This window comes from Sinocyclocheilus anshuiensis, unplaced genomic scaffold (assembly GCF_001515605.1).
Source record: "Sinocyclocheilus anshuiensis isolate Anshui unplaced genomic scaffold, SAMN03320099.WGS_v1.1 scaffold60, whole genome shotgun sequence".
Lineage (NCBI taxonomy): Eukaryota > Metazoa > Chordata > Actinopteri > Cypriniformes > Cyprinidae > Sinocyclocheilus > Sinocyclocheilus anshuiensis.
In genome coordinates, this window is record NW_015554068.1 from 268,822 (window position 1) to 286,341 (window position 17,520).

Here is a 17,520-nt window from a genome sequence, read left to right on the forward strand (position 1 = left end):
AACTCACCAGCACAATGGCCCCAAGAACAGCCCCTTTACACCCCAACAGATGCCGCTTTTCAGAACATACATTGCCCAGTGCTTTCCCTTCTGCTCTCTGTCACGCACACCAGCCCACTGTATTTTAGGACAGACAGGGGAAATGTGGCAGCAGTGTCTCCTTGCCTTAAATTTCCCAGTGTTCTGGCCAATTTTTATTTCAATCCTCCTTCTGGAGCGAATCCCACAATAAATGTTATTTCAGACTAAAACTAAAATGAAAAATAGGATGTTTTGTGAAAATACTGTTTTTTTTTTCACTGCATAAAAATTCAGCATATTTTCCCTCCAAGTTTTCATTTTTGTAATGCATTCAGACATTTTTCTTTCTCATTAGATTGTCATGACTGTAAAACACTATGTATTTTTGTTTTTGTTTAAATCTGCAAAAAATAAAGGCTATATACGAACAAACTAGCATGATCGATGAATTCTGTTGAATTTAAATCATATTTATTTAATCATTTATTTATAGCAGTTATGAGAATTCGGGTGAGATGGGGGAGTGTGTTGCCTGCTTGTCATAATTAATTGTCTAAAAATATTTTTAGCAAAATATAATTTCTTATTTCTGTTGGGGTGAAATGTAATTTTGACAGTTTTTTTTTTTTTCAGCCACTGGCTTAATTGGCACCCTCCATATCTCTCTTTCCTACGGCACACTCGTTTCTAATTTTGTGTGACACTAAGTTCAATGGTATGTCACACCCAGAAAACCGAAATGGGAACTGTGCCCAGATAATAAAAACAGGGGCAAAAAGTTGGAATAAATCCCAGTCTGACACAGCAGTTCTTTTTCTCTTTCATTTAATCTGCCACAAAAAAAAAGAAAAACCTCTATTAGTCATTAGTCCGACACCTGTAACCCAAGAAATAAACACAGATAAATACAGACTGTAACACCATTAAGGAAAAATAAATATAACGACCTGCTGTTGCTTAAACCTGACCCGCTAATTCTTCCAAGATAAACAAACCGAGTAAAAAGAAAAAAGCTGTAATGCACTTATATATTTATAAATAAACCACATCATTCCACAGCAGCATCTGCGTCTAAAATAAATTAATTCATCTTTTTTTCCCCAAAAAATCAATGCAGCAGGGGAAAATTAATGTGCATAACTTTTCACACTGAATCTGAAGTGTGTACTTCCTCATATAAATGTTTAATATGCAGAAATACCTTAAAGCCCTTCATAGGCTTATTTCCCTAAAAAATTGAGTTGAAAATAAATTGATTGGGCATCTTATTCTTGGAAAGACGTATGTTTGTTGCCCCACTATCCCTAAAGGAGTGCGATGTGTGGGCCACTTCCTCGTTCCCATCTTCACTCTCTCAGCAATTTATTCCACTGAACTAAATGCCCATTTACACCTAATTCTTTCTCCTGTCACATTGACCTGATGCTTATTATTGATCTCAGCAACCTTGGCTCAGAAAGGCAGTGATAAAGCAGAGACTTCTGGAAGCCCTGTCTGCCTCGGGTCCCCGGAGCCCATAGGGTTGAATGGCCTGTCCACGCAACATCCATATCTCTGTGTTAATTAAAGACTTCCCCTCTACACGATCACTACGCTCTCAACAAATCTCTCGATGCCGTGCTAGTTTTCTTTTTCCTTTTTGGCTACAGCTCATTCTCTCCTGTAGGATCGCTTTTTCTTGAACTCGCTGTAATCAAAAGAAGTGGGACGGTTTCCCAAGGTTGAGCGTGAATCTAATTGTTCCTTTACTGAAAGGAATATGAATCATTCCTTGTTGATATAGTATGCTGTTTGTTTAAACAAGCCAAGGTTGATGTAAAAACCTTCATTAGCTGTCAAGATTGCTAGTAGGTGTTATTACTCACTATTTAGTAGTTGTCGTGTCACATGGTTTTACCTCAAATGCAATCAACCTCTCTCACCTGTCTTTTCAAAAGATGTGTGCTCTTAATTTAGGTAGATAAGAAGGAAAGTATTTTGGTAGAGCATTGAATGTAGCTTGTTGATCTGCATGCATACAATGTAATCATGATGGTTTAATTGAAAGGTAATTGATTGTGAAGTGATGCAGAGAGTACTCCACACTCGAGTTATACGGTAAACATCCACTCGTCGTTTTATTCGATGAAGTTCTGACACTCCACGGTAATTTTGATGAATTTGCCAGGCAGGTTTCCTCATTGAACTGGTGAACACAGATGAAAGACCAGCGTGCAGCTTCCCACTTAATGACACCACGCACAATGTGTAATTGAAAAGGCACAAACCAAAAAGCATAAAATGTAATTTCCCCACTCTTTCATCCACCCCATTCACTCTTTTCTCGGCTTGCTCCCTCCATTATATTGTTTCTTAGCTCCGGTGTGTGGGGCTGGAGCTGAGAAGCAGCAATTTATTGCCTGTCGTACCTCTGTAGCATAACACCTCAGAGTTCTAAAGCCCTGGATAACATCAAAATGGGAATGGTTTCATTTGTAATACTGACAATAAAGCGTATTGTGTCGTACTTTAGATAAAGCATTTGTTATTGCTATTGTTCTGTAGGAGAATCCTCCAATGCAGTATATATAAAGTGCTAGCTCATTCTGAAGGTGAACTTGTGTGACTTAGTGTCTCTATTTTCCTTTTTTTCTCAGTGGGAGGAAGTTAGCGGTTACGACGATGCCATGAACCCTATCCGAACGTACCAAGTGTGCAACGTTCGTGAGCTTAACCAGAACAACTGGCTTCGCAGCGACTTCATCCCTCGAAAGGACGTTCTCCGTGTTTATGTGGAGATGAAGTTCACTGTACGAGATTGCAACAGTATTCCCAACATTCCAGGATCATGTAAAGAGACCTTCAATCTATTCTACTACGAGTCCGACTCAGATTCCGCCACATCTACCAGTCCTTTTTGGATGGAGAACCCTTATGTTAAGGTGGACACCGTTGCTCCGGACGAGAGCTTCTCTATGTTGGAGTCTGGCCGGGTCAATACCAAGATTCGCAGCTTTGGTCCAGTTTCCAAGGCTGGCTTCTATCTGGCTTTCCAGGACCTGGGCGCCTGCATGTCTTTAATCTCCGTTCGAGTTTTCTACAAGAAGTGTTCCACGACCATTGCCAATTTTGCCGTCTTCCCAGAGACGGCCACAGGAGCTGAGGCTACGTCACTAGTCATTGCCCCCGGCACTTGTGTGCCGAACGCTCTGGAGGTGTCTGTCCCTCTTAAACTCTACTGCAATGGAGATGGAGAGTGGATGGTTCCTGTAGGTTCCTGCACTTGCATGGCTGGGTTCGAGCCTGCAGTTAAGGACACACAGTGTCAAGGTGAGTGCTGATATATGTGTTTTTCTCACTGTGCAATTTGTCTTATCTCTCGGTATCACATTAAGCCAAATGGACGAATCATCCTATTTTTTTTATTGAGGTCTTTGGCCTAACAGCAAATTTGGTTATTCGACCTCAATTTAAGCAGAGCAAAGCAATGCATAAGTCTGTATGTCTATCAGAGTGGAACATTTTGCTGAGAGAAAGGAGCGGTCTTGATGAAAAACATATCAGGTTCAGGCTGAGGTGAATTAAGCCAGCGTGTAACATAGCCGCGGTGAAAGTGAGCAGAGCAGACAGTGGGAGGTCAAGGGTCAAATGGAGAGCTGGGAGTGAGAGGAGACCGGAATCGATTTGCCGACCAAGGGCAAGGGCTGCAGTGAAACATTAATGAAGAGCACGAGATGGAGAAAGAAAAGTAACCCTGACAGTCAAGGCACCAGAAGTGAAAGGTCGCAAAGAGACAGTTGGTTCCAGCACATTAAAATAACTACAAAGACAGAGCCACTGAGCAGTGAACCTCTGGGGTAAAGAACTAAACTGAACAGCAAATCGTTTGTGTATAGAGAAAAGAAGATTATTTGTGGTGTATGAGGTAATCATAACTGTTATGATTGTTCATACAGAGGGTTGGAGATTTACACAAACGCTTAACCCTGAGTATTAATAGTGTGTAGTTCGCCCTACACATACATAAATGCTGCTTTAAACTGTATACTTCTAATTATATATATATATATATATATATATATATATATATATATACAATAGAAATTAGTTCATTGTTCATTAATGATTTAATTAATCAGTGATTGTTGCAAAGCTCCCAAGTTAATATTATCCCTGCACTAATGAAGCCTTGTGTCAATATTGCACATTTTGAGATAGGAAACTTGAAAGGTGACCTCAGGAACATCATCAATGTTGTCCAGAAACCAGATGTTAAATTTTTTTTTTTCTAAAAAAACATAGCAACTTATCGTTATTTGCTGTTTCTAAGCCTTACTGATAAAACAGCTCGGTAGGTTGGGAACTGTTGTCCTACTCCTTTCCTTGTTTGTAATAAACATAAAACTGACTACTTGATCAGTTGAGTGATATTTTGAGCAGATATATCACACTGGCATTGTGTGCCAGGGTGCCTCTGCTTTTATCATAGATGCGATACAATGTGTACACAATCTCCATAAATGGTGTCAGAGCTCCACAAAGGCCAAAGACCTGTGAATGACACACTAATCTTTCTATTCATAAGATAACAGCTCACACTTTCCCTTGTAGTCTTTAATATGATTTGTTTATCTTAGAGGAACACTTCCTGTAGTACAACATTGACATTCCCTGTGTTTGAGTATTGATTGAAGGAGTTCATTTCGAAAAGTGCTCTTGTTTTGAACTAACAGGCATGTGTTTGTAATTGAAGTTGACGGTTAGCATATGCACATGGGGTTTATGCAAGGCCAGGGCATGTTGCTGGAACTCGTCTAGTCATGAGGGGGTTATTTCCCTGGAGGAAAACAACAGCAAATTAACGGTGCCAAACAAATACGTAAGCAAGAATCTGTGCGCCTTCGTATTTTACAATGCCAAGATGGAAAGGATTAGACTGCATACTGTGGGCGAGGAAAACAAAAGTAAGAATCTAAATTAAGGCAAGCAGAGCTCACAAAATGCAAATTGAAAAAAGGAAATTGCTATTGATTTTGCTGCTGAATGCAATGAAAAGATACCTAGATGGAAGCATGCACCAAAAATGAGTAGCAAAAAAGTAAATATGCTGTTTTAGCTATGAGTTTCTATCTCTGACAGTTGAAGTAAACAACTCTTTCTCTCTTTAGCTTGCAGTCCGGGAACTTTTAAGTCGAAGCAGGGTGAAGGGTTCTGCTCCCCGTGTCCGCCCAACAGCCGGACAAGTTCTGGAGCCGCCAGCATCTGTTCCTGCAGGACCGGCTACTATCGGGCGGACAATGACTCGCCTGACTCAGGATGCACCAGTGAGTAATGTCCTTGAATAAACTGCCATTTCACCCACCATGAACTTATCTAAACATAAGAGGTGTTGTTTATTTGCCATGTTCTCAGCTCTCAAAAGCCACATCGATCCAAACACCATATGTACGTTCATATGTTCATCCATATGTAAAGCAATTCCTCCGTCCAACACGCAGAAGACTACTGGGATTGTTTCGAAACGTTTCCCTTTCTCCTGTTTTATATTAGCTCCTTTCTGCTTGTGTTCATTGTCAGCACTCTGAACAGATACATGCAAAAAAAAAATGTTTTCCCAAGTGAACACCACAGCTATTTCTAGCCATTTTTGATGTTAAACAGCACAAGTGGGGAAAACAAGGTTCCCTTTCATGGGAACTTCGAACTGCGTCCTCTAGGGGTCGCTATGGGGAACGCCTCGTATTTTAGTTACATGAAAGCACTTAATCCGCATTAAGTTTAGCCCCATTTGACCAATTTTATTTACATTTCCTGCTTAAAAACATTTTAAACTAGCCTAATTTGGTCTGATGGTCTTAGCTGCTTACCAGGTTGGTTTCCTCTGCTCAGGCACTGCTTAGTTTGGAAGTTTTGTTGGGGTATAGGGAATTTGTCAGTTGGTCAGCCAAACCAGCTTTGTGAAATAAAGCTAACTGAACACAACCTTTGCTAACGGACCTGCTGGGAAAGCAACTAACCAAGGTTAAACCTGCTAACACAACAAAACATATTTTATTTTTGCAGCCATGCCTTCAGCTCCACGCAGCGTCATCTCCAGTGTAAATGAGACGTCTCTTGTACTTGAGTGGAGCGAGCCACGTGACCAAGGTGGAAGGGAGGACCTTCTCTACAATGTCATCTGTAAGAAATGTCTGCCTGAACGTGGTACCTGCACACGATGTGATGACAACGTGGATATCTCTCCCCGCCACCTTGGGCTTACTGAGAGACATGTGACGGTCAGAAACCTTCAGGCTCACACCCAGTACAGCTTTGAGATTCAGGCCGTCAATGGAGTCTCCAACAAGAATCCGTATGCACCCCAGTTTGCCTCCGTTAACATCACCACCAACCAGGCTGGTGAGTTCAGTGATTTCTTTCGATTTAAAGCTGTTACCATCCGTCATGGTTCTAGAGTTCTAGAGACTCTAATAACCAGCCTTGACCAGCTAGATCTGCTACCATGTTCCAACAGGCTACAAATATTCTCTTCCATGTGTGTCCTTAAAGGTTACAAAAAAAATGTTCTTGACATGCTCTAGTTTGAAATAATGAAGTGTAATGGCCTCTCTTAAGATATTTGCAACCCACGGCATGTTACCCAAAGAGCTCAGCCCACAGAATGCATCGATGCCAGAGAGCTGTGCTATGAGGCTCGGTAGCAAAGATACTCTAGGCTAGAGTGTGCTGGGTTAATGAGATGTGGAGATGCATTAACCTTGTGAAAAAAGCCACTTATTGTGTGATTTCAAGTTTTGAAATGACACTGGACTTCGCAGGAGAGTTATGCATATGCATAACCCTCTCTTTGGCACTCTATGCTAGCACCCAGGTCCAAGAATGCCTCTGTTTGCTATCAGGGATTGACCGCAGGCATTGTCATATAACCCGGGCAGTTGTTGCACATGAGTCAATCCCGGGGTGACATGCACACCCACACAGCAGCCCACCCCCATGGTTCCAAAAATTCAGAAGGGTCTGTGATCAGATTATCCCCCAGGACTGTGCTTTAATATTCATCCGCCTTTTAAGACAAAAAATAAATATGGGCCATCAGCTCAAGGGACGTCATGGTTACTTCCACTGTCTCCTCAAGATGAGGCCCCTTAATCCTGGGGTGAAAGTAAGCAAGCAGGCTGCCCATGGATCATTGTCTTCAGGGTGAGGCTTTTCTGAGCAAGGCCTGGGTTAGGAGGTTGATGGTGTTGGGTTGGGGGAGAGTAAGCTTTTGGGGGAGGTGGACAAAGAGACAGGCAGAATAATAAAGAGCTACTAGGGAAAGGATCAAAGAACCGGACCTGGGGATTAAAACGCTTTTAACAAAAGAATGAGTGAGGGAGAAAGAGACAGAGGCAAGAAAGTAGGGGATATTGAGAGCTACTGTAGTGTGTGAACAGAACTTGATAACATCAGAAACCGGAGATGGCAACATCAGGTCTGAGGACAAATGGGGATGATACAGATTATGTAAAGCTAAGATAAGGAAGGAGCTATGGAAGAAGTTGTGTTAACACGAATATATGGGTTAAAAAAAAGCCCAGGTTACGTTTAATCCTAAAAACAAACAATAGATTATATCTTGCATAAAGTCAGTGTTACAGGATATGATAATTACCCCAAAATTTATTAAATTAATTAAAATTAATTAAATGAAATTAAAGACAGCACAACTTACACTAACATGATGTAAAAATACTTTACAATTTAAACAGTAATTTGGCAAAGAAAGTGCATAATTGTCAAAAAAATATGAGATTATGGAAGACAGACAGTAAGAAGTCATCATGGGTCATAACAAAGAGTATAGGGAGTGGACAGAGGGTGTGTGCAGCTATGCATATATCTGCATGTGTTTGTAGGTTGTGTGGACTGGATGTGCCAGATACTAAGCCTTCCGGTTTGTCTGTCATGGTACTTTTCACAAGAGACTTTAGAATTCATTATGTCTGTGCAGTTTAAGAGGCTGGGGCCCCGAAAGGGCCCAAGACTAAGAGCTGTCTGATGCCTACACATGAAAGCAGCCTTTTGGTAATCCTGAATGGGAGCATGCTCTAAATGTGAAAAATAGAAATTCAGCTTTTATTAAGATAGGATTTCTCTCATTTTCTTCTCTCATTTTCCCCACACAGCTCCCTCTGCAGTTCCTACCGTCCACCTGATGGGGGCCTCAGCCAACACCATGAGTCTTTCCTGGCTCCCCCCTGAAAAACCAAATGGCATCATCTTGGATTACGAGATTAAATACCATGAGAAGGTAAGAGCCAGTGTAAGTCAATGAAGCGAAGGGCATTCAATCACAATTCCACCACTGTCATCCTCTGCTCTATACATAATCGTTCATCCTGACAACAGCATCAACCCTTCCTCCCTCTCTTTCTCTCTCTCTCGTACCCTAACACTCGTCCCTAACTCCTTCCTTGATTCATCCCCTTCTTTTGAACCCTGATACCGCAAGGCAGTAGGAGCTTGGCAGGGATGGAGGCAGGAGGATTTGCATAGAGGAGAAGAAAGGGCCAGGCATATCTGCTTCATGTTTGATGTGTTGTACTGACAGATTAAACCAGAGCTGCCAGACGCTTGCTTTTGGGTGCTGGCTGGTTTTATATGACTTGTTTTATCACTGTTCCCACAGGACCAGGGAGAAGCTATTGCCCACACCATGACAGCCCAGCGTAGCTCGGCACGCATTGAGGGTTTGAAGCCGGGCACACCATATGTTGTGCAGGTTCGAGCCCGAACAGTGGCAGGGTATGGCCGCTACAGCAGCCCTACTGACTTTAGCACCAACCACCAGGGTATGTAAAACAGCCTATGTTATCACATAAAAACAATTTTCTTTCAAAGCCTATCATGCAATTGTATGAATCTAAGAGTATAAATACCTCTCATAGAAAAAGAAAAGCTATAAATAGATCCGAGAAATACGATTCTCTTGAATACATCCCATGATATCTCTCTTTGTGCCTCTCACACAGCCGATGCAGACAAGACTCTACAGGAGCAGTTACCTCTCATTGTGGGTTCTCTGACAGCAGGGCTGGTCTTCATCATTGTTGTTGTGGTTATTGCCATTGTCTGCCTCAGGTAAATGGTTCGATTTTTCACTTACCTTAATGACATTCACAAAGAGTAGAAGAAAGAATTAGAAGTCAAAGTATACCTATGAAACATTAGAATGTTTTGAGTGCATACGCAATTTAGTTGCCCATAATGCTTCCTTAGAACCTATCTGACAATTAATGAAAGCAGTTTGAGAATCAGATTCATTCTGGGTTGTCAGTTATTTTGGATCTTGTACTTGGTAAATTGTAGCCAGTGGTCTCAAATGTGCATGTACCCTACATTGGAATTCCGCAGTGTCCCGATGATCGTTGGCACTGGCACTTTCCATCTTATGGCCACCTTCCCATTTCCACAGTTGAGGGCAAGGCAGCTGTGTATTTAAAGCCTTATCAAGCAAAAATTCAAAATTTGCACTCTTTTTTTCTAATCAGCACAGTGTGTCTCTGTATCTTAACTTGTCTGCGATTGAAAAAATGTAGGCCTTGGCATATTCCGGAACTGAATTTGAATTGGAAATGAGATACAAATCACCAGCGGGTATTATTGGCCCGGTTACTAGTTAGACAACAAAGGGATTGCATTAATATGTACTAGAGGGGGGTTGGGTTTGTTGAAATTGCATTGCATTTAATGGACTGATAGTGGAAAAAGTGTGGAGGAAGGAATTAAGAGACGGGAGAGTATTAAACAATGTGGCAGTAAAGATCCCTTATTATTTAACCTAAGCAAGACAACCAATGCTGCTACTGTTGTTCTTAGCTGTCTTTATGCAGATTTGACTTCCGTCATAAAGTGACAAGGGTCTCTTGAGGCTGATTCTGTTGTTATCCTAATTTTCATATTATTCTCGTTCTTTAATCGACCTCAATTTATATCCCTAAAGGAGCTGGCAGGGAAAAAACAGGTCCTTTTCAAAATGCATATTTTCCTACATTAAGATCATCAACCTTTTGTAACTGACTGTATTGTCTTTGGTTCACAGGAAGCAACGCAATGGCTCAGAATCAGAGTACACAGAAAAACTGCAACAATACAGTAAGTCTCTACAGAGTTTACTTTCCATCTGATGACTAACAGTGCTATAAATATTGTGTATTATAACAGTGTGATTCATATGGCTATTCGCACTATTGAATCCCCTATAGTCACTCCGGGGATGAAGGTCTACATTGACCCATTCACCTACGAGGACCCGAATGAGGCCATCCGCGAGTTTGCCAAAGAGATTGACGTTTCCTGTGTGAAAATCGAGGAAGTCATTGGCGCAGGTAACCAACAACACAAGCTCCTGAGCAACAGGGGGAAGACAGCTAGGCACACCCAGGCCATACCTTTAGAGGACTTCACACCAAGCGGTATTTCAATCAACTCATCCCGCTCCAAAATCCAAAACCTTAGCACCTTACCAACGTCTCTAACAGCTTTACTTACAAAATGGAGCTTCTGAGGTTATCTTCAGAGCTAACTATAGAGCTACCATTCCTGCTAACTTACCAAGCCTGTCCTGAGCCTGATGATACCTATCGGACAATTAAATGTCCTCTTGACCCTGTGACCTGTTAACTTCTCCGTCCATGGTGCTTCTACCTGCCCTTGAGACCACTCCCCTTTGTTTTTGTAAATGTCCTACATCTTAACATTAGCAGTTTAGCTTCTAAAAGCCAAAAAGAAAAAAGAAGTAGGATTCTGGCTCAGTATGACTTGTAGCCATGTTGTAATGAGTTGAAGAGCCCCATCTCAGACTCCAACAAACAAGGCTTTTAACATCTAACGCTGCTACCTGAACCTGTTGTTTCCTAGCTTTGTCTAAAGTGATGAACCCCTACCATGTCCTCCCCTGACCCCTTTGTTTCTCTTGAACTTGCTTACACATTGGCCTAGACTGCAGACGCAAGCTGTCCAATCCTCCCAAGCTTCTGTCTCCACCGACGTCCCACATTTCTACCCTCACTCCCTCCAGACCCTAGCATTCTCTGATTGTACCCTTTAACCCTTCCTCTGTTGCCTTACTTTTCCCATTTCCTCTTTGGTACCCCAACCCCCAACAACCCTCAAGACCTTTTCCCATTGAAGCATTGCTGATCTCACCCTACCCCTTTCCTCGCCCCCTGGATACACTCCAATAGCATCACCTTTAGCCCTGGCTTCTCTTGCTGTCTCCCCCGCTTCCCCCTGGCTCCTTGATTCTAACCAGTAACTGTCCCTCTCCCCTTTCTCTCCCACACTCCTCCACTCTTCCCTCTCCTCTCTCCACTCCACCCTTTCTTCCTCTCTCTCGTCTGTCTACTACCTATGTAGGAGAGTTTGGAGAGGTGTGCCGTGGCCGTCTGAAACTCCCTGGACGGCGTGAGATCATTGTGGCCATTAAGACTCTGAAGGCAGGCTACACGGAGCGCCAAAGAAGAGACTTCCTGAGTGAGGCCAGCATCATGGGCCAGTTCGATCATCCTAATATTATCCGCCTGGAAGGGGTGGTGACGAAGAGTCGGCCAGTCATGATTGTCACTGAATTCATGGAGAATGGAGCGCTGGATTCCTTTCTCCGGGTTAGAGATGCTTACCACTATACAATTAATTCTTAATGTTTTTTTTTTTTTTTTAGTTTGATGCCTAAATTCCTGTTGTGGGATATGTATGGAAATGCAAGTAATACTTAAAGCACTGGTCTCAAACTCAATTCCTGGAGGGCCACAGCTCTGCACAGTTTTGCTCCAACCCTAATAAAACACACTTGATCCAGATAATCAAGGTCTTCAGGATCACTAGAAACTTCCAAGCAGGTGTGAGATGGAGCTGGTTGGAGCTAAACTCTGCAGAGCTGTGGCCCTCCAGGCATTGGAGTTTGAGACCACTGACTTAAAGTGATCTACTTCATGAAACAAATACCACAATGTTGCAGTCTAGCATAAGTTTTAGCCCCCCCCCCCCTGTTAGTTTTCTAAAAAAGATGTTCTTTCTAAAAAGAGATGTTCTCACCTGTCCCCTTGAAAAACATCCTAAACTTTCTAGACAGCGATGACAAATAGCGTAGATGCTAGCTGTGACTTTGAGAGATGAATCATCTGGCTGATGAGTCACATCCTGGAAAGTTAAAAACACTTAGACAGTGGACATTTCTGTTATGAATGGGTCTGTGATTTTTCCCACTCTCTCCAACAGCTAAATGATGGACAGTTCACAGTCATCCAGCTCGTTGGTATGTTGAGAGGAATTGCAGCTGGCATGAAATATCTGTCCGACATGAACTACGTGCACCGTGACTTGGCTGCCCGTAACATTTTGGTCAACAGCAACCTGGTGTGTAAGGTGTCCGATTTTGGCCTTTCTCGTTTCTTGGAGGATGATCCCACCGACCCCACCTACACCAGCTCATTGGTCAGCATTCAAGTCTTGATCCTTTAATATTTATATAACAATGACCAGCTCCCATTTGAGATTAAAAAAACATCGTATGCTCTTGCATCTGTAGGGAGGAAAGATCCCTATTCGTTGGACAGCACCAGAGGCTATAGCTTATAGGAAGTTCACCTCAGCCAGTGACGTCTGGAGCTACGGCATTGTGATGTGGGAGGTGATGTCGTATGGCGAGCGCCCATACTGGGACATGAGCAACCAAGATGTAAGTTTCCTCTCTTCTTTACCTCTGTTCAACTTATTTTGAGGGTAAACTAACACCAAACAATAATATTTTTTTTCATCAACAGGTGATCAATGCAGTCGAGCAGGACTACCGACTGCCCCCACCTATGGACTGCCCCACTGCCTTGCATCAACTCATGCTAGACTGCTGGGTGAAAGAAAGAAACTTGAGACCCAAGTTCTCCCAGATCGTCAATACCTTGGACAAACTTATTCGCAATGCCGCCAGCCTTAAGGTGGTCACCAGCACACATTCTGGGTAAGGGCATATATGGACATATTAGCGTGTTAGTTAACATGTTTGCATCCCATCAACTAACCAATAAAAAAAGATGTTCACTCATTTTAGATTCAGAATTAGGCCAAAGTTACAGAGGCATTTGAATTAAGAGCCTATTGATTCCAGATCATTTTCAATTGACAAACAATATTGTAAGCTGAGGAACTCTGACGTTATGGAAATTAAGATGACCTTCAGTCAATAAAACATTCGGTTTAATTGCACCATCACAGGGCTATCGATTGTTTTGCCTGAGATGCTTGTTCTGGTCTACACTTACTAGAGCCTTTTTTTGTTTGAGATATTTAATTACATCAGCTGCCTTCCAGATGAAGTCACTATATATCAGAATTTTGCTCATTGATCAGCATTTTTGCACATATTTGATTGTTTTAGTTAGATACACTGTAATTGTTTGCCAAAAGCTTCAGGAATATTTTGACCCACCTCGGGGTGCCTGCCTCTCGGCTCTAGGTCCTGTGGGAGGGCCTCTAACAACCAGGAAACAGTGGGAGATACTTTGTCTACTCTGCAATGATCAGAGGATAAAGGAACAATCATTAGTTAATGTAATTCAGAAATGGGAATGGTTTTAATTAGCAAGTAACGAGATTGTAAAAGGTCAATGGAGAGGTGGCCTGCCTGCTGAGTCTAATGAAAGACTGAGAGATGGGGCTCCTGTTGTTGCAACATTTGATGCTCTGTGTACTATCTTCGGTGATCAATTCCTTAACTAAACTAAGGAGAGTTTAATTAGTTAATAGTTGCGCTCAATGCTGAGTTAAGGGTAGTTTAGTTATACATTTGTTCTTTTAGTTTCCTCATACAGTTTCCCTGTCTCGCACTTAAAGTCAACGTCCCTAAGATGTGAGAGCCAGACCAGCTCTAACAATGCCCCATTAAGAAAAGCTGCCTTCCAGGTTAATGACCACAAACCCTTTAGCCCTAAAGGCAGGAGCTTATTAAAAAATCACTCTTCCCATCCATCTACAGACCTTGTCCTCAATAGAGCCTCTGTTCCTTTCTTATTAACTTTTTTCTTATGCTTTTAATTGTTAATTAATCTAATGCCATCAAAAAACAGCTAGGTTCAGCAGAGCAGAGAGCTTGCAGACAGAAGTGTCTTTGCTCTAAAACTTTACCTCGCTATCCCCACTGCCCAGACCTTACTGTTAGTTATTAAGACCCCAATCTACTCATAGATCAAGTCTGGTCTCTGTTGGTTTTGTCTGATCTAATTTAAGTTGGCTGATTTTATGCATGACATTAAATTTAGTTGCGCTATAGTGCAAAAAGGATATTTTTGTGTGCATGCAGGCAAACGTGATTGAACTAAAATTTATGTTTCTTTTGGACCAATAAAGGAGGTGGTCAACCTACTTGGATAAATCAAGTCATGCATAAGCAAGTGATTTTTTTTGAATTAATGTAGAATTGGAGCATGCCAAGTATCGATACATCTTAAGTCCAGACATTTGCTGCTTCATGCGGACCCACACCCACAGCATAATTGCAGTTCTCTCTGGTGGGCCCCTGCACGTCTCCAGCCAGTAAGCCACAGTGGCAGGTTCAGGCCCTACAGGCCAGGAGAGGTGGTGGTGGTGGTGGGGGGTTTGGGGGTGAGGTTTCGGTGGTGGAGGCCTGGCGTGACCTAAACCTCTCTCTCTCTCTTTTTATCTCCACTCCTCTCTTTCTCTGTAGGGCCTCCCAGCCGCTCCTCGACCGCTGTGTGCCTGACTACACCACCTTCACCACTGTGGGCGACTGGCTGGACGCCATCAAGATGAGCCGCTACCGAGACAACTTCCTTAATGCTGGCTTTGCTTCTTTTGACTTGGTGGCCCAGATGACTGCAGAGTGAGTGTCCGGTTCATTTGTTGGATTGCTCATCTTTGTTTTGGTGGTCTCACATTAGTTTGAATTCAATGCACTGTGCACTTGTGCAACTTCTAATTGTTCTGAAGAAAAAAATAAGTAAGGGTAGTTTCATAATGATGCTTGTGGTGTGGACCAATTGTATAGAATCAAACTCTGGTTCGGACCAAGCAACCTAAAACAGAATTTTAACAGGGAATTAAAGATACAATAAGGAAATTCAATATTTTAGTGATCAGAACGGGGTTAGTGATAGAGTTTTCGAGCATGTGATTATTACCCTCATCTCGCTTTAATTTATTGCAACATTTCATCCTCAGAAAATGTCATGAACAAAGTATCTTACAAAGGTCACATTCTAGAAAATAAATCCATGATTTGTCGCTATATTAAATGTCTAGACAGATGTGAAGAGAGCGGTTGGGATCAAATAAACGAATAAAGAAAAAAATATATAAATTCATCACGCCCATTAAAGTGTAATAAAGGACGGAGGCAGGGGTAATTTGTTTCAATTTGGCAACTTGACAGGTGGACCAGTTGGTGGTTTTCTCGTGCTCTTAATGACTAGTAATTCTCCTAATGGGCTCCATTTATTATCATTTTATCCAACATTGTTGGCTTGATGAGACCAACAGAGGAAAAAGAGAGAAAACACTTTTATATTGTGTGAAATTACTCTGCTAATGTCGTGCGATTGTAGAGATGAGAAGGGCAGACAGACTGGGGGCCGCCATGGGGCTCTTGCTCCCTGACAACGTCCTCTTTGCTTATCAGAAGGTGAACAAAAAAAAAGTAAACGACAAGCGTCTGCACTAGCTTTTAGCTACACGTGTTGCTGTGTAAACTAAAACCTCATGAAGGGATTAGGTTACCTCAGCCAATGAAACAACAGGAAGCATTTTTATCATAAAGCCCGTGGTAACATTTACACCACACTCATTCTAAAGTATAATGACTGTCTGTTGTGCAGTGAAAGTCACGTCTGTGGTTACACTAATAGCACTTTCTTCATGTGAAATCTGACATCTGGTAGCCTTAGGTGCAAACCCTTGCAAATCATTGACCAGCGCTTGACCTATCTCCAGTTTGAGAACTGGCTTTGCACCACAAACTTGTCTCAGTTCAGTAGCTAAAGGGTGGGGTTGTTCTATTTGCTCAACCTAGCGACAATTTGCTAACGGATTTGCTCACCTTGCTACATTCCCATGGGATTTTATCGCTTCAATAACATCAATTCTGTCCTCTCTTTTAGAAACTACTGTGTTATTTATTGTATAACAGTGGCAATACTGTTTTTCCTCTTGTTGTTTTCTACAGAGACCTGTTACGGATAGGCGTAACATTAGCCGGCCACCAAAAGAAGATTCTCGGCAGCATTCAAGACATGAGACTGCAAATGAACCAAACGCTGCCCGTCCAGGTCTGAGATGTGGGGCGGAGCTGTTCTAAAGCGAACTAACAGACGACCCAGATCATCTCCACTAATCAGATGAAACTGGCTCGCAGTGCCTCGGACAACTTTTTCTTTTCCATTTTCCTGTTTCCCTGTAACGACTGCATTATTTTACACCCGACAGGATTAGATAAGATTATTTTGTACTTATTTTTAAGAACGGAGAGGAAAGCCTGTATCCCATGCATGCCTCACGAGGCTCCGGTGTGGGATTGGCGATTGCATGCGTGCGTGTGGTATTTTCTTTCGTGAGGCTGGCTGGGAAGCCTCCCATAATGCATTTCTCCCTGAAACTGACTCTGAGGGACGGACTCTCCCGGATGGACATTGCTTATGGAAGAGATACTCCTCTAATAGTACACATAACTTGAAAATAAAAAGACATAAACTAGACGTGAATAAAAATTCACGAAGTGTGTGGACACGATTGTGCAGAAATCCCTCCAATGCTAGCAGATGTTCTATTGTGCGTGTGATTTTGTGCTTATTCCCCATCTTCATATTGAAGGTGTTTTATTTAAGGGCACATGCCTCAAACGGACAGGAGAGAGAGGCACAGCCGAGGGCGAAAGATCACGGATGTTGCAGGACCGGATTTGAGGAACTTGCATTTGTCCACCAGGTTTAAACTGACAAAAGGACTTCTTAGAATATACCTGGTGAACTCAGGATGCTTTCATAGTTTCAAATAATGGATTCTCAGCTGTGTTTTCACAATTTCAATCGATGTTTTCTTTTATTCTCTTCTGTTGTTTTCCCTCAACCTGTTTAGTTTCTGTTCCACGATGAGTTGAGATTTAGATGGTCATCAGTCATTATATCAGGATTCTTTAGCAGTTAGAAGGACTGTGATAACCTGTACTACACTGCAAGAATTATTTTTTTTTAAATCAGTAAATTTGTCTTTTACCAGGACAAATATCATAACATTCTTGAAACAAGATAACTTTGAGAAAACTGCGCAATATATTAAGACGTGTTTGCAGAGAACATTTTTTCTTTGTCAAATTCTTAAGCATAAATCTAACTAAATTCAGTTTTATGTTTTAGACATAAAATAAGTCAAATTAATGCAGTTTTGCCTAATACATTTTCATCTTGTTTTGAGAATGTTGACAAAATACTGATTTAAAAAAAAAAAATAAAATAAATAAAATAAAAATATATA

The 17,520-nt window shown here is 41.8% G+C and overlaps 1 protein-coding gene across 8 annotated transcripts in view; it reads left to right on the top strand.

Moving 5' to 3' along the window:
* Positions 1-17,349, top strand: part of LOC107668659 (ephrin type-B receptor 3-like) — a 45,574-nt gene extending 28,225 nt beyond the window's left edge. For 2 of the 8 annotated variants that reach the window (XM_016460609.1, XM_016460611.1), the window contains 14 exons: positions 2,658-3,330; positions 5,169-5,324; positions 6,064-6,399; positions 8,169-8,293; positions 8,672-8,834; positions 9,015-9,123; positions 10,085-10,137; positions 10,236-10,457; positions 11,401-11,648; positions 12,262-12,477; positions 12,572-12,721; positions 12,807-13,000; positions 14,723-14,878; positions 16,217-17,349. In XM_016460609.1, coding sequence (XP_016316095.1) covers positions 2,658-3,330; positions 5,169-5,324; positions 6,064-6,399; positions 8,169-8,293; positions 8,672-8,834; positions 9,015-9,123; positions 10,085-10,137; positions 10,236-10,457; positions 11,401-11,648; positions 12,262-12,477; positions 12,572-12,721; positions 12,807-13,000; positions 14,723-14,878; positions 16,217-16,325 — 2,910 coding nt within the window. In that variant the 3' untranslated portion in view covers positions 16,326-17,349. The remainder of the gene's footprint in view (positions 1-2,657; positions 3,331-5,168; positions 5,325-6,063; positions 6,400-8,168; positions 8,294-8,671; positions 8,835-9,014; positions 9,124-10,084; positions 10,138-10,235; positions 10,458-11,400; positions 11,649-12,261; positions 12,478-12,571; positions 12,722-12,806; positions 13,001-14,722; positions 14,879-16,216) is intronic. The other 6 variants (XM_016460613.1, XM_016460616.1, XM_016460612.1 and 3 more) reach the window with 5 other exon arrangements.
* The last annotated feature ends 171 nt before the right edge of the window (positions 17,350-17,520 follow it).